This window comes from Tachypleus tridentatus, chromosome 10 (genome assembly GCF_004210375.1).
Source record: "Tachypleus tridentatus isolate NWPU-2018 chromosome 10, ASM421037v1, whole genome shotgun sequence".
Classification (NCBI taxonomy): domain Eukaryota; kingdom Metazoa; phylum Arthropoda; class Merostomata; order Xiphosura; family Limulidae; genus Tachypleus; species Tachypleus tridentatus.
Window position 1 is genome coordinate 28,342,377 of NC_134834.1, and position 15,543 is coordinate 28,357,919.

General features: G+C 31.6%; 2 protein-coding genes across 2 annotated transcripts in view; both read right to left on the reverse strand.

Annotated features, from left to right (window-relative positions):
* Positions 1–15,543, reverse strand: part of LOC143228321 (tetratricopeptide repeat protein 17-like) — a 230,443-nt gene that overhangs the window by 53,862 nt on the left and 161,038 nt on the right. The gene's annotated exons all lie outside the window — the stretch shown is intronic.
* Positions 2,616–15,543, reverse strand: part of LOC143228953 (putative sodium/potassium-transporting ATPase subunit beta-3) — a 44,298-nt gene continuing 31,370 nt past the window's right edge. Inside the window, exon 2 of the mRNA XM_076460468.1 lies at positions 2,616–5,196. Coding sequence (XP_076316583.1) covers positions 4,282–5,181 — 900 coding nt within the window. The 5' untranslated portion in view covers positions 5,182–5,196 and the 3' untranslated portion in view covers positions 2,616–4,281. The remainder of the gene's footprint in view (positions 5,197–15,543) is intronic.

Below are 15,543 nucleotides of genomic sequence, written 5' to 3' on the forward strand. Positions count from 1 at the left end.
ATAATAGATTGGATTAACAAAACGCCATGATCAGTTACGTCTTCTCAAGGAATCTGAGAAATTCACTTACTCTAGAAAATTAACTCGAAACCAGGACTGGAAAGGCCAACTTTAGATGACTAACGCTGCTGTTTGAACTACCCGTTACTCATCCTGGCAAGTTATTATTGAACTTTTGCTACAAGGCCTTTAAGCCTTTTATTACTTTACTTTTTGAAAATGGCCATAACGTCAAATAACTCGGAACCAGGACTGGAAAGGCCAACTTCAGGTGACTGACGATGGTTTTTGTACTTAATGTTAGTCTTCCTGACGAGTTATGATAACTACAGTTATGCTACATAAAGTCCTTTACAACTTGTATAACTGTAGTTTTTCTTTTAACATTGTAGAATAGACGTAAACACTGGTTTTATGCTATTTATGTTTATCTGAGGGTCGCGGGTTTGAATCCCTGTCACACCAAACATGCTCGCCCTTTCAGCCGTGGAGACGTTGTAATGTGATGTTCAATACCACTATTTGTTGGTAAAAGAGTAGCCTAAGACTTGGCGGTGGGTGGTGATGGCTAGCTGCCTCCCCTCTCGTCTTAAACTGCTAAATTAGGGACGGTTAGCGCAGATAGCCCTGTGTAGCTTTAGGCGAAATTCAAAAACAAACAATAAACTGCAAAGTTCGATTCCTTGTTGTGAACAAAGTGTAGAGAGGCTATTTTGCAGCTCTCCATCAATGAAAGAAAACAAACTTAACTCGGTTAAAGGGGCGTCGAATACTTGTGTTTTGTTTTGTGTCCAAAGTTGAGAGCTCATAAAAATGTAGTTCTGGGAAGTTTTCACTAGTTATTAACACGTTTATTAAAATATTTAATGACATATACTCTGCTTTTTCTTTGTCAAGAGATGGAAAGCGGCATTACATGTTTTTTGTTATAGATTCTCGGTAAACTTACTTCCTAAAAAGTGGCCTTCGAAGTCACGAAACCGGTAGAAAACGTCTGATAGCACATCGTTTGCTTCTTCGTATGTACAGGTAAATCTTGCTGAAGTTATATACAAAGTTATCTGGAGCATTTAATATATAAATACTGAAAGAAACATCAGGATTTAACTATTATTTATTTTTAATTTTATTCTGGTTTTCGCTGGTTGGTGGCGCTTTTGCAACTTTTAAACTGCTTTACAGCTAACCAAACTAGAAATAATGCATGGTTCTTAATAAAGTCCAAACACACATACGTATATCTCAGCGAAAGTATTCTAAAAAATAATTATACCTTACATAAAATTCATGAATCATAAAAACTTGTAAATAATGATAATAAAACACAAAATTCCACAAGTTAATTAAGAGATTGATGTCTTTATTTGTTCGAAACCGACTTACCTTTCTTTTGTTTCCATTTTCAAATTGGTTTCTAAAGTATTTTATTTATTCTGTCAGAAGAGATTTGTATTTGTGGAACAAATAACCATCTGTTTCAGTTTTCATTTGATCCACATATTAATAAGAACAACCTAAAAAATTTGTTTAGGGCAAGTTCTGTTACACAGTCATATGATTATAGAGAGTTTTATTACATAGTCGTGCGTTTAAGAGTTAATTTTGCAACAAAATGTTTCTAGCGTACTCTGTTACACAGTCATATGTTCAGATGAGTACTGTTACACAGTCATATGTTCAAATGAGTACTGTTACACAGTCATATGTTCAGATGAGTACTGTGTCACAGTCATATGTTCAGATGAGTACTGTCACACAGTCATATGTTCAGATGAGTATTTTACATAGTGATATGTTCAGATGAGTACTGTTACACAGTCATATGTTCAGATGAGTACTGTTACACAGTCATATGTTCAGATGAGTACTGTTACACAGTCATATGTTCAGATGAGTACTATTACACAGCCATATGTTCAGATGAGTACTGTTACACAGTCATATGTTCAGATGAGTACTGTTACACAGTCATATGTTCAGATGAGTACTATTACACAGCCATATGTTCAGATGAGTACTGTTACACAGTCATATGTTCAGATGAGTAATGTTACACAGCCATATGAATAGAGTGAGAGGAAATCATACTCTTTTGTTTTATCAGTTTTTTTGTGTTTTTTATTTTGGGTTCCTGTGCGATTATACATAAACTTACAACAGTCAAAGTTAAAATTGGCACAAATATAATTGTAATACACCCTACACATTTACATAAAAAAATGCTGGTTTTGCCCAGTTTCAGTTTTTTTAGGGAGGGCCAGAGCTCACAAAAAGCTTAATTTTGGTTGTTTTTTTTGGGAGAGGGGGTAATTATTTGGTCGTATTTTGAACAAATTACATGGAATTTTGTACAAAGATACTTTCTACAGGCCTACACACACACGTTGACAAACAGAAATTGTGGGTTGGCTCATTTTTAGTAACAACAAAGAGTCCAGCTGCTACGAAGAGCACAATTTTAATTTTGTTTGTTTGTTTTTTACAATTATTCCGCCCTCTTTCGGCCAATTTACAAAATGTTTGGCATAAAGATATTTTTATACAGTTCCATGCATATACATGTTTCCCTTTTCGTACTAGTATTTTACACACATAAGCGACAAAGTTTTCCAATAAAATTCACAACAGTTAATTTTTTAAATTCACAATAGTTAATTTTTCAAATTCACAATAACATTGTAAAGATATTGCTTTACAGTTTTCTCTTACAATATGAAGTTTGAGGAGAGGTGTCAACACATTTACAGAATAGGTATCAACAATAGTATAATGTTCTTCTTATGATTTGCGTATCAGTTACGTTAACGAACACAATAAAACTAATTTTCTTTGCAGGGGCTTACAACTTTATATTTCTATTCCGATTCATCGTTTGATCTAGTACTATCCTATTTTCTATTTAATAAAAGATATTGATAAGAGAACGTTCATGTTAGAGCAAAATTTACTTTAATGATTGCAAGGACAAGATGGTTTAAAAATGGATCTACTGTAAATTAATATTCTACTCATCTACTCTAAATTTTTTTCTCGCTATTAAGCATGATTAAACCAAATATTAAATCAATAAACAATATCTTATATTTTAGATTGCTCCCTTATTCGGTATAATACTGTTCACTAGATAGCGCGAGTATCTGTGACGACACCAAATGGTTACGTAAAATAATCAAGCAGACAAAAACGATTATATATAAGGTAAAAGCTATGGAAGACAGAAGCATTTTTCTCATCAGAGATATAAAGTTTTTCAGAGTAAACTAGTATACGTGTTGATATATATATATATATATATACACATATACAACTTTATTCTAGAAAATACCTAGTTTAAAACACATTATTTACAAACAAAATTTAATCCTAAATACTAAGCAAAATACATCGGTATCTGTAATATAATGAAATTAAGGGTTTCCTTCCCACAAGTGGAGCAAAAATAAAATAGTCTAAGTACTGTGACGTCAGAGCGACATAACACGTGCGCACTAGATCCCGTGTTTCTTCCTAGAGTTTATATTCCGAACACTTTAAGCTTTGATAAAGCAATCATAAAGCGAAAAAATATTAGAAGATGCAATTGTGAATAATGCATGTCCCCAGCACGACAGCGGTAAGTCTACGGACTTACAACGTTAAAATCTATAGTGTGATTTCCCATAGTAGACACAACAGATAGCCTAATTATGTGGCTTTATTCGAAAAGCAAACAAACAGACGAATGAAAATTTCGGATTTTATCGTAGAATTTGAACATGCATGAAAGAAAATCTAACCAATAAGATGATTGTTCCAGGAATATATGCACAATTTTTTTTCACAGCTCTATTATCAAGGATAGAGTAAATACCGTTTCATAAGGGTTGAAAATAAACTGTTTCGTGTACATTTAACCATGAAACGTTGTTGTAACATTGATACACTTTACCCTAACCAAAATAACTAATAATGTAGAATGTAACGCCACACTTAAACCTAACCGAATGGAATATTAATGGCAAAGTTACTGTTACATTTTGACTTAACCGAATAAAATAACAGAGGGTTGTGCCTACTAAAATATTTCATTCAAAGCAGGTTTCGATAAATGTTTGGTTTATACATGAAGGTACATTACAGCCCATGGTCTGTACTAGTTAGTCACAAATGATTGGTTAACTAGTCGCAAATCAATGGTTGTTGTATACTTCAATGCCTCAGGTGGTGAGTTTATTTTTTCTTTTTCTGCTGCCAAATATGTCTTACTTTAAAATACTATATTCTAAACTATTGCTTATATATTTAAATAATTAATAAACTAAATTGGATTTTTGACGGCACCGCCCCCTGGTTGTCCGTTTTCAAATTCTTGGCCCACAAACGACAGATTATATGAATATCTGTTGCGATCGGTAGGTTAAGGAACTGTAGCATGACTAACGGTAAAGACTCTGAAATTGCAGAGAATTGACTTCTTTGAAACCCTTGATGGGGAGAGAATATAATTTCAAGATTGTCTTCAAAGTGTTCCCTTTCACACGTTAAATATAATAACTTCGGGTCGTATTTCTTTGCGAATTTCTCAGGCATGTTACTCCTAGATATGTTTACGAAAGGCTTAGGTACCCATTCCGGAACTTTTGTAAAAATCAATGCAACACAAGGATATCCTTTGTCATATCCAAAATTATTTTTGATCGAACAATTTAAACCGATTAGTTCAGTTAGAGAGGAACAGTTCTTTCCTTCTATAATTTGACAAGACGATGATTTATAATACTGTTCTTCGTATTTCTTGAGTAGGTCATCCAGTTGAGTAACTTGGCGCTTCCAGAGGATTATGTTTTGTCGATGTACCAGAATAGTACGCTTGCGGTCCACAAGGTCCTGTGGCTTAGGGACAATGGAAATAATGTCTAATGGCTTTGTGAATGGTTCATCGGCTTTTGTAAGTTTAGATAATAATACAGCAATTATTACTATTCCAATAACAACAAAAGTGCAAACAAGACAAACCATGCCGGTGAATGTCAGAATTCGATGTGCAGGGTCACGTGGTTTCTTTGTAGTTTGACGTCGGAAATTGCAACATATCAGACTGTTGAGGTTGTTCCCGTTTTTCTTTAGATCGCGATTTGAGTCAGTTACACCCACGAGATCTTCTTTTATGCAAGCTATCTGGTAAGACTCCTGTTCTGCCATGTTTACGAAGAGTTTCTGTAAATAAAAAAAGTTGTCTAATTAATAGATGTTGAGAGTTAAAGATAAAAATCGTCAGGTTAAGAATGTGATGAGCTCGAAGTTACTGTAGAATTTTCGTCTTATGTTACCCAGTGGGCATTTATTTGAATAATTTTATTTTTTGCACTGTTTAGAGTTTGTTTGTTTATTTGTTTTGTGAATTTCGCCGAAAGCTACACAAGGACTTTCTGCGCCTGCCGTCTTTAATTTAATAGTGTAAGGCTAGAGGGTATGTGTGTGTATGTGTTTTCTTTTTTATAGCAAAGGAACACTAGGCTATCTGTTAAGTCCACCGAGGGGAATCGAACCCCTGATTTCAAGGCTAGAGGAAGACAGCTAGTCATCACCACCAACGAATAGTGGGATTTAGCGTCACATTATAATGCTCCCACACCTGAAAGAGAGGCGAACATGTTTGAACCTGCGACCCTCAGATTGCGAATCGAACGCCCTAACCACCTGGCAATGCCGGGCCCTGCATTCTTTAGAATATCATTGAAATATTATCTGCTGGAAAGAAAGACTTGGCTATAAACTACATGAACAATGACTCGAATTTTGATTGTTTACAGTTCCTTTGGAAGGATCTAAATTGAAATTAATACCCGTCATGTTATAATACAAAGTTCGATTGTTTATCGTTTCGCCTCCCGCTAGTACAGCGGAAAGTCTACGGATTCACAACGCTAAAAACAGCGGTTCGATTCTCCTCGGTGGGCTCAGTAGACAGCCCGATGTGACTTTGCTATACGAAAACACACACACACACTTTATCATTTCGAATTTTATTTATTTTTTATTTATCTTTTCTTTATTAATTTAGAGAACTTGATAAAAAAAAAAGTTTACTGCGTCACATTCACAGTGTTCTATGAATACAGCAGTTCAAAGCCATTATTATGCAAGTTTCCTTACACCTTTTGGGTGTAGGTTACGTTTCGTAATTTTGAGTTAAATCTATTATTTAAGATGAAATAAATAGACAGGGAAGTTTTTCCGTTTAAGAACATGTTTGAAATGAAGATATGGGTGTTTATTATTATTATTATTTTGGTATAACACTTACTGTTAATAGGGAGGAAGAGGTTACATTAAGCGTGCCACAGAGAAGTAAATATATCTTTACATTATCGAAGACATGTGTATGTAAGGCTGCCTTTGATGATTGAATCTATACGATATCTTATGTTTTACATGAGCTAAACAGCTAGGTCAGAGTTCCCAAGGTTCAGACATAGTCGTATCTCATTAAGAAGTAGTGACCAGAAGAATGGCTGCAAGTAGTAATGAGTGCTCTTGAACATTCTAAATAGTAGTCATACACACTTGGCTTATAAATGCAAGATTTGCGAAAATGATAAAAAATACCTCTATTTTCTCAAACAGTGTAATGCATCGTTGACGTACAATAAATTTTCTTTGTTTCTATCAAAAAAAGAATATGTATTTCAAACGTTTAACAGTTAATTCATGACAAACCAGCAGGTATCCTCAGTGCATGTGCAAAAAAATATATTGCGTATAAAAAAGATCTCAGTAAAGAGCTTGTTTTTTTTTTAATTTCGCACAAAGCTACTCGAGGGCTATCTGTGCTAGCCGTCCCTAATTTAGCAGTGTAAGACTAGAGGGAAGGCAGCTAGTCATGACCACCTACCGCCGACTCTTGGGCTACTCTTTTACCAACGAATAGTGGGATTGACCGTAACATTATACGCCCCCACGGCTGGGAGGGCGAGCATGTTTAGCGCGAACCCGCGCCCCTCGGATTACGAGTCGCACGCCTTACGCGCTTGGCCATGCCAGGCCCTCAGTAAAGAGCAAATGAATTCTTATCTATTGGTTTTTCTCTGTCTTAGTGACGTAGTAGAAACTTTGGAACATTTAGTTATGTTTTTTCCATATGTTAAATCATTTGACAAGGCTTAAAGAGTTTTAGTGAATTACAGAAATTAAAGAGTGGTCCTCTATTTTAAGATTTTGCTTTTATTATTCTAGGATTTCTTCATTGTTAAGTCGCACGCGCTTGGCCATGCCAGGCCCTCAGTAAAGAGCAAATGAATTCTTATCTATTGGTTTTTCTCTGTCTTAGTGACGTAGTAGAAACTTTGGAACATTTAGTTATGTTTTTTCCATATGTTAAATCATTTGACAAGGCTTAAAGAGTTTTAGTGAATTACAGAAATTAAAGAGTGGTCCTCTATTTTAAGATTTTGCTTTTATTATTCTAGGATTTCTTCATTGTTAAAATTATTTATTGTTATGCTATTATAACAAGAGGTTAAACTTTTATCTCATAACATGCGAAAAGTGCTGTTTCATTCCCTGTAGATGAAAAAAAAGAAATTATGAAAGAAAATTAACATCTAGTATAGTCTGTTAGTGGCTCAGCAGTAAATCTGTTGGCTTAAGACACTAAAAATCGAATTTCGATACCTGGGATAATCTGTTAGAAAAAGTGTTGTTTTTTGCGCTTAACAACAACCAAACGTAAAACGTTGGACCATTCCGTGACACTTATATTAAACTCAAGTATAAACCTTGTTTGTGAGATGGACTCGAGTACAAGCTTTATTTGTGAAAGAGATTTGGGACAAGTCTTTTCACAAGAGGAGAGATATGTGGTAGTTTGAATTGAACTACCACAGGAAAAGCAATATTCAAAGTAGGGCTGTTACATAACTTAGTTGTTGCATAACATAGGTATCAGACACGAGGACAGCCTTATCAGAAAAGAGGGAGGAGTGTCGTAGTTTCTACTGTTGAAAACAAGCAGAAACTTAAGATTATTTCTTTAATTAAGTTACAAGAGAAATTACTTTAAGCAGGAGACAAAAGATTCAGTGTCTGAGGTGAAAAAAAAACTATAGCAAAGCTTCTGTATCTTCTCGTCTATCAGTCTCATTTTAAGGCAACTACAAATTTCTTTTTTCCTTAAAGAATTTTTCTATGACTAATGTTGTTTTGTCACAAGTTAAATGATCTTGAAACAGTTTTAATATTGATTCACGATTTTTATGTATTTATACTTCAAGTTACAAAGACTCAGAGAATCTTCAGGTTAGGTTTTCATGTTGTGAACACAGTGAATAAAATTAATTGAAAGGAAACAGAGACCCAAAGTTAAACAAATGAAAACTACTCAGTTATTATTTATATTATAAAAATGCTTTATATTCTTCTCAGTGCTAGTTATCTGGTATGTAAGAAGGTATACTGTTGGGATACTAAGTTATTAATTATATTTTTAAAATGTTTTATGTTCTTCATAGTGCCAATTACCTGGTATGTAAGAAGTTATACTGCAGGGATACTCAGTTATTAATTATATTTTTAAAATGTTTTATGTTCTTCTCAGTGCCAATTATCAGGTATGTAAGAAAATATACTGCAGGGATACTCAATTATTAATTATATTTTAAAATGTTTTATGTTCTTCTCAGTGCCTGTTATCTGGTAAGTAAGAAGATATACTGCTGGAATACTCACTTATTAATTATATTTTTAAAATATTTTATGTTCATTCAAGTGCCAGTTATCTGGTGTGTAAGAAGCACACTGCTGGGATACTCAATTATTAATTGTATTTCTAAAATGTTTTATGTTATTCTCAGTGCGTGTTTTCTGGAATATAAGAAGATATACTGCTGGGATACTCAGTTATTAATTATATTTTTAAAATATTTTATGTTCATTCAAGTGCCAGTTATCTAGTGTGTAAGAAGATATACTGCAGGGATACTCAATTATTAATTATATTTTAAAATGTTTTATGTTCTTCTCAGTGCCTGTTATCTGGTAAGTAAGAAGATATACTGCTGGAATACTCAGTTATTACTTATATTTTAAAAATGTTTTATGTTCTACTCAGTGCCAGTAATGTGGAATGTAAGAACATATACTGCTGGGATACTCAATTATTAATTATAATTTTAAAATGTTTCATGTTCTTCCCAGTGCCAGTTTACTGGTATGTAAGAAGATATACTGCTGGTATACTCAGTTACTAATTATATTTTTTAAATAATTTATGTTCTTTTCAGTGCAACTTATCTGGGGTGTAAGAAGATATACTGCTGGGATACTCACTTATTCATTATATGCCTAAAATGTTTTATGTTCTTCTCAGTGCGTGTTATCTGGAATATAAGAAGATATACTGCTGGGATACTCAGTTATTAATTATATTTTAAAAATATTTTATGTTCATTCAAGTGCCAGTTATCTGGTGTGTAAGAAGCACACTGCTGGGATACTCAGTTACTTATTACATATTTAAAATATTTTATGTTCTTCTCCGTGCTAGATATCTGGTATGTAAGAAAATATACTCCAGGGACACTTAATTATTAATTATATTTTCAAAATGTTTCATGTTGTTCCAAGTACCAGTTATCTAGTATGTAAGATTATATACTGCTGGGATACCCAGTTACTAAATACATTTTCAATATGTTTTATGTTCTAATCAGTGCGAGTCGTCTGGTTGGTAAGAAGATATACTGCTGGGATACTCAGTTATTAATTATATTTTTAAAATCTTTTATATTCTTCTCAGTGCCATTTATCTGGTGTGTAAAAAGATATACTGCTGGGATACTCAGTTATTAATTATATTTTTGAAATCTTTTATGTTCTTCTCAGTGCCAATTACCTGGTATGTTAGAAGATATACTGCTGGTATACTAAGTTACTAATTACATTTTTTAAATGTTTTATGTTCTTCTCAGTGTTACTTATCTGGTATATAAAAAGATATACTGCTGGGATACTCAGTTATCAATTATATTTCTAAAATATTTTATGTTTTTCTCAAAGCCAGTTATCTGGAGTGTAACATGATATACTCCTAGGATACTCAATTATTAATTATATTTTTAAAATATTTTATGTTCCTATCAGTGCCAGTAATCTGGTATGTTAAAATATATATTGCTGGGATACTAAGTTATTAATTACATTTTTGAAATGTTTTATGTTATTCTCAGTGGCAGTTATCTTGTATGTAAGAAGACATACTGATGGGATACTTAGTTCTTAATTATATTTTTAAAATGTTTTATATTCTTCTCAGTCCCACTTAACTGGTATGTAAGAAGATATACTGCTTGCATACTGAGTTATTAATAATATTTGTAAGTGTTTTATGTTGTTTTCAGTGCCAGTTGTCAGGTATTTAAGAAGATATACTGTTGTGATACTCAGTTATTAATTATATTTTTAAAATGTTTTATGTTTTTCTCAGTGCTAGTTATCTGGTGTCGAAGAAGATATTCTTCTGGTATACACAGTTATTAATTACATTTTTAAAATGTTGTATGTTCTTCTCAGTACCAGTTTTCTGATATGAAAAAAGATAAACTGCTGGGATTCTCAGTTATTAATGATAATTTTAAAATGTTTTGTGTTCTCAGTTTCAGTTAACTGGTATGTAAGACGATATTCTGCTGGGATACTGATTTCTCAATTATATTTAAAAAATTTTATGTTCTTCTCAGTGCTGGATATCAGGTATTTTACAAGATATACTACTGGGATACTTAGTTATTAAATGTGTTTTTATAATGTTTAATGTTGTTCGCAGTAACAGTTATTTGGTATGTAAGAATATATATTGCTGGAATATTTGGTTACTAATAACATTTTTAAAATGTTTTATGTTCTTGTCAGTGCCAGTTTTCTCGTATGTAAGAAGATATACAGCTGCGATGCTCACTTATTATATGAATTTCTGAAATGTTTTATGTTTTTCCCAGTCCAAGTTAAATGGTATGTAAGATCATATACTGCTGGGATACTCAGTTATTAATTACATATTTCAAATGTTTTAAGTCGGTCTTATTGCCAGTTATGTGGTACGTAAAAATATATACTGCTGGAATACTCAGTTATTAGTTATATTTTTAAAATGTTTTATGTTTTTCTCAGTGCCAGTTATCTGGTATGTTAGAAGATATACTGCTGGGATATCAGTTACTAATTACATTTTTAAAATGTTTTATAGTTTTTTCAATGCTAGTTATCTCGTGTCTAACAAGATATTCTGCTCGGATACTCAGTTACTAATTACATTTTCAAATGTTTTATGTTCTTCTCAGTCCCAGTTAACTGGTATGTAAAAAAAATATACTGCTTGGATACTTGGTTATTATCTATACTTTAAAATGTTTTATGTCCTTCTGAGTGCCAGTTATTTGAAATTTAATGTTTTTCTTAGTGCAAGTTAAATGGTATGTGAGATGATATACTGCTGGGATACTCAGTTATTAGTTATATTTTTAAAATGTATTATGTTTTTCTCAGTGCCAGTTATCTGGTATATTAGAAGATATACTGCTGGGATTCTCACTTACTAATTACATTTTTAAAATGTGTTTTCTTCTTCTCAGTGTTGGACATATGATACCTAACAAGATATACTGCTCGGATACTCAGTTATTATTTATATTTTTAAAATGTTGTATGTTCTTCTCAATGTCAGTTTTCTGATATGTAAGAAGATATACTGCTGGGATACTCAGTTATTAATGATAATTTTAAAATGTTTTCTGTTCTTCTCAGTTTCATTTAACTGCTATGTAAGACGATATACTGCTGGGATACTGAGTTATCAATTGTATTTAAATTTTTTATGTTCTTCTCAGTGCTGGACATCTGGTATTTTACAAGATATACTGCTGGGATATAAGGTTATTAAATATATTTTTGTATGTTTAATGTTGTTCCCAGTACCAGTTATTTTGTATGTACAAATATATATTGCTGGAATATTTGGTTACTAATAACATTTTTAAAATGTTTGATGTTCTTGTCAGTGCCAGTTTTCTCGTATGTAAGAAGATATACAGCTGCGATACTCACTTATTATATGAATTTCTAAAATGTTTTATGTTCTTCCCAGTGCAAGTTAAATGGTATGTAAGATGATATACTGCTGGCATATTTATTTATTAATTTCATATTTCAAATGTTTTAAGTCGGTCTTATTGCCAGTTATCTGGTACGTAAAAATATATACTCCTGGACTACTGAGTTATTAATTATATTTTTAAAATGTTTTATGTTTTTCTCAGTGCCAGTTATCTGGTATATTAGAAGATATACTGCTGGGATATCAGTTACTAATTACATTTTTAAAATGATTTATAGTTTTTTCAGTGCTAGTTATATCGTGTCTAACAAGATATTCTGCTGGGATACTCAATTATTAATTATATTTTTAAAAATTTTTATGTTCTTCTAAGTGCCCGTTATCTGGTACGAAAGAAGATATACTGTCGGGATACTGATTTATTAATGATATTTTTAAAATGTTTTATGTTATTCTCAGTCCCAGGTAACTGGTATGTAAGAAGATATACTGTTTGGATACAGGGTTATTATCTATATTTTAAAATGTTTTATGTTCTTCTGAGTGCCAGTTATCTGAAATTTAAGAAGATATACTCTTCGGATTCTCAGTTACTAATTACATTTTTAAAATGTTTCATGTTCTTCTCAGTGCCAGTTATCTGGTATTTAAGAAGATATACTGCTGGGATTCTCACTTACTAATTACATTTTTAAAATGTATTTTGTTCTTCTCAGTGCTGGACATCTGATATCTAACAAGATATATTGCTCTGATACTCAATTATTAATTACATTTTTAAAATATTTTATGTTCTTTTCTGTGCTAGTGATCTGGTATGTTAGATGACATACTGGTAAGATAGTCACTTACTTATTTTATTTTTAGAATTTTTTGTGTTCTTTTCAGTTTCTGTTTTTTGGTGTGTAAGAAGCATACTACTGGTATACTCAGTTATTAATTGTAATTTTAAAATGTTGTATGTTCTTCTCAGTGCCAGTTTTTTCATATGTAAGAAGATATACTTCTGGGATACTGAGTTATCAATCATATTTAAATCTTTTATGTTCTTCTCACTGCTGGACATCTGTTATATTACAAGATATTCTGCTGGGATACTCAGTTCTTAAATATATTTTTAAAATGTTTAATGTTGTTTTTAGTACCAGTTATTTTGTATGTAAGAATATATATTGCTGGAATATTTAGTTACTGATAACATTTTTAAATTGTTTTATGTTCTTGTCACTGCCAGTTTTGTCGTATGTAAGAAAATATACTACTGCGATACTTACTTATTATATGCATTTCTAAAATGTTTTATGTTCTTCCCAGTGCACGTTAAATGGTATGTAAGATGATATACTGCTGGAATACTCAGTTATTAATTACATATTTCAATTTTTTAAATCGGTCTTAGTGCCAGTTATCTGGTATGTAAAAATATATACTGCTTGGATACTAACTTATTAATTATATTATTAAAATGTTTTATATTATTTTCAGTGCCTGTTTTCTGGTGTGTAAGAAGCATAATACTGGTATTTTCAGTTAACAATTATACTTTTAAAATATTTTAGGTTCTTCTCAGTACGAGTTTTCTGGTATGTGAGAAGATATTCTGCTGGGATACTCATTTATTAATTATATTTCTAAAATGTTTTACATTCTCTTAGTGCCAGATATCTGGTATGTAAGAAGATATACTGCTGGGATACTGAGTTATAAACTATATTTTACTATGTTTAATGTTTTTCTCAGTGATAGTTATCTGGTATGTAAGAAAATTAACTGCTCGGATATTCAGTTACTCATTATATTTTTATAATGTTTTATGTTTTTCTCAATGCCAGTTATCTGGTATGTAAAAAGATATACTACTTGAAACTCAGTTTTTAATTATATTTTTAAAATGATTTATGTTCTACTCAGTGCCAGTTTTCTGGTATGTAAGAAGATATTTTGCTGAGATACTCAGTTGTTAATTATATTTTTAAAATGTTTTCTGTTCTTCTCAGTGCCAGTTATCTGGAATATGGGACTATATACTGCTGGTATACTCAATTACAAATTACATTTTTAAAATGTTTTATGTTCTTTTTAGTGCCAGTAATTTAGTAGGTAAGAGGACAGACTCCTGGGATACACAGTTATTAATTATATTTTTAAAATGTTTTATGTTCTCCTCCGTGCTAGTTATCTGGTATATAAGAATATATACTCCTGGGATACTAAGTTACTAATTACATTTCCAAAATGTTATATGTTCTTCTCAGTGCAAGTTAAATGCTATGTAAGATGATATACTTCTGGGATACTCAGTTATGAATTATACTTTTAAAATGTTTTATGTCCTTCTTTGTGCTACGTATCTGGTATGTAAGAAGATATACTGCTGGGATACTCAATTACTAATTACATTTTTAAAAAGTTTTATGTTCTTCTCAGTGCTGGACATCTGATATATAACAAGATATTCTGCTGTGATACTCAGGTATTAAATATATTTTTAAAATGTTTGATGTTGTACCCAGTATTAGTTTTTTCGTGTGTAAGAATATATACTGCTGGGATACTCACTTTCTAATAACATATTTCAAATATTTTATGTCCTTCTAAGTGCCTGTTATCTGGTATGTGAGAAGATATACTGCTGGGATACTCAGTTATTAATTATATTTTAGTATGTTTTATGTTTTTCTCAGTGCAAGTTATCTGGTATGTAAGAAAATGTACTGCTCGGATATTCAGTTACTAATTATATTTTTATAATGTTTTATATTCTTCTCAATGCCAGTTATCTGGTATGTAAAAAGATATTTTGCTGAGATACTCAGTTACTAATTACATTTCTAAAATGTTATATGTTCTTTTCAGTGCCTGTTTTCTGGTGTGTAAGAAGCATACAACTGGTATACTCAGTTAAGAAATATACTTTTAAATTGTTTTATGTTCTTCTCAGTACGAGTTTTATGGTATGTAAGAAGATATACTGCTAGGATACTGAGTTGTAAACTATATTTTACTATGTTTAATGTTTTTCTCAGTGCTAGGTATCTGGTATGTAAGAAGATATACTGCTAGGATACTGAGTTGTAAACTATATTTTACTATGTTTAATGTTTTTCTCAGTGCTAGGTATCTGGTATGTAAGAAGATATACTGCTAGGATACTGAGTTGTAAACTATATTTTACTATGTTTAATGTTTTTCTCAGTGCTAAGTATCTGGTATGTGAGAAAATTAACTGCTCGGATATTCAGTTACTGATTATATTTTTATAATGTTTTATGTTCTTCTCAATGCCAGTAATCTGATATGTAAAAAGATATTTTGCTGAGATACTCAGTTATTAATTATATTTTTAAAATGTTTTGTGTTCTTCTCAGTGCCAGTTATCTCGTATGTAGGAATATATACTGCTCGTATACTCAATTAGAAATTACATTTTAAAAATGTTTTTAAAATATTTTATA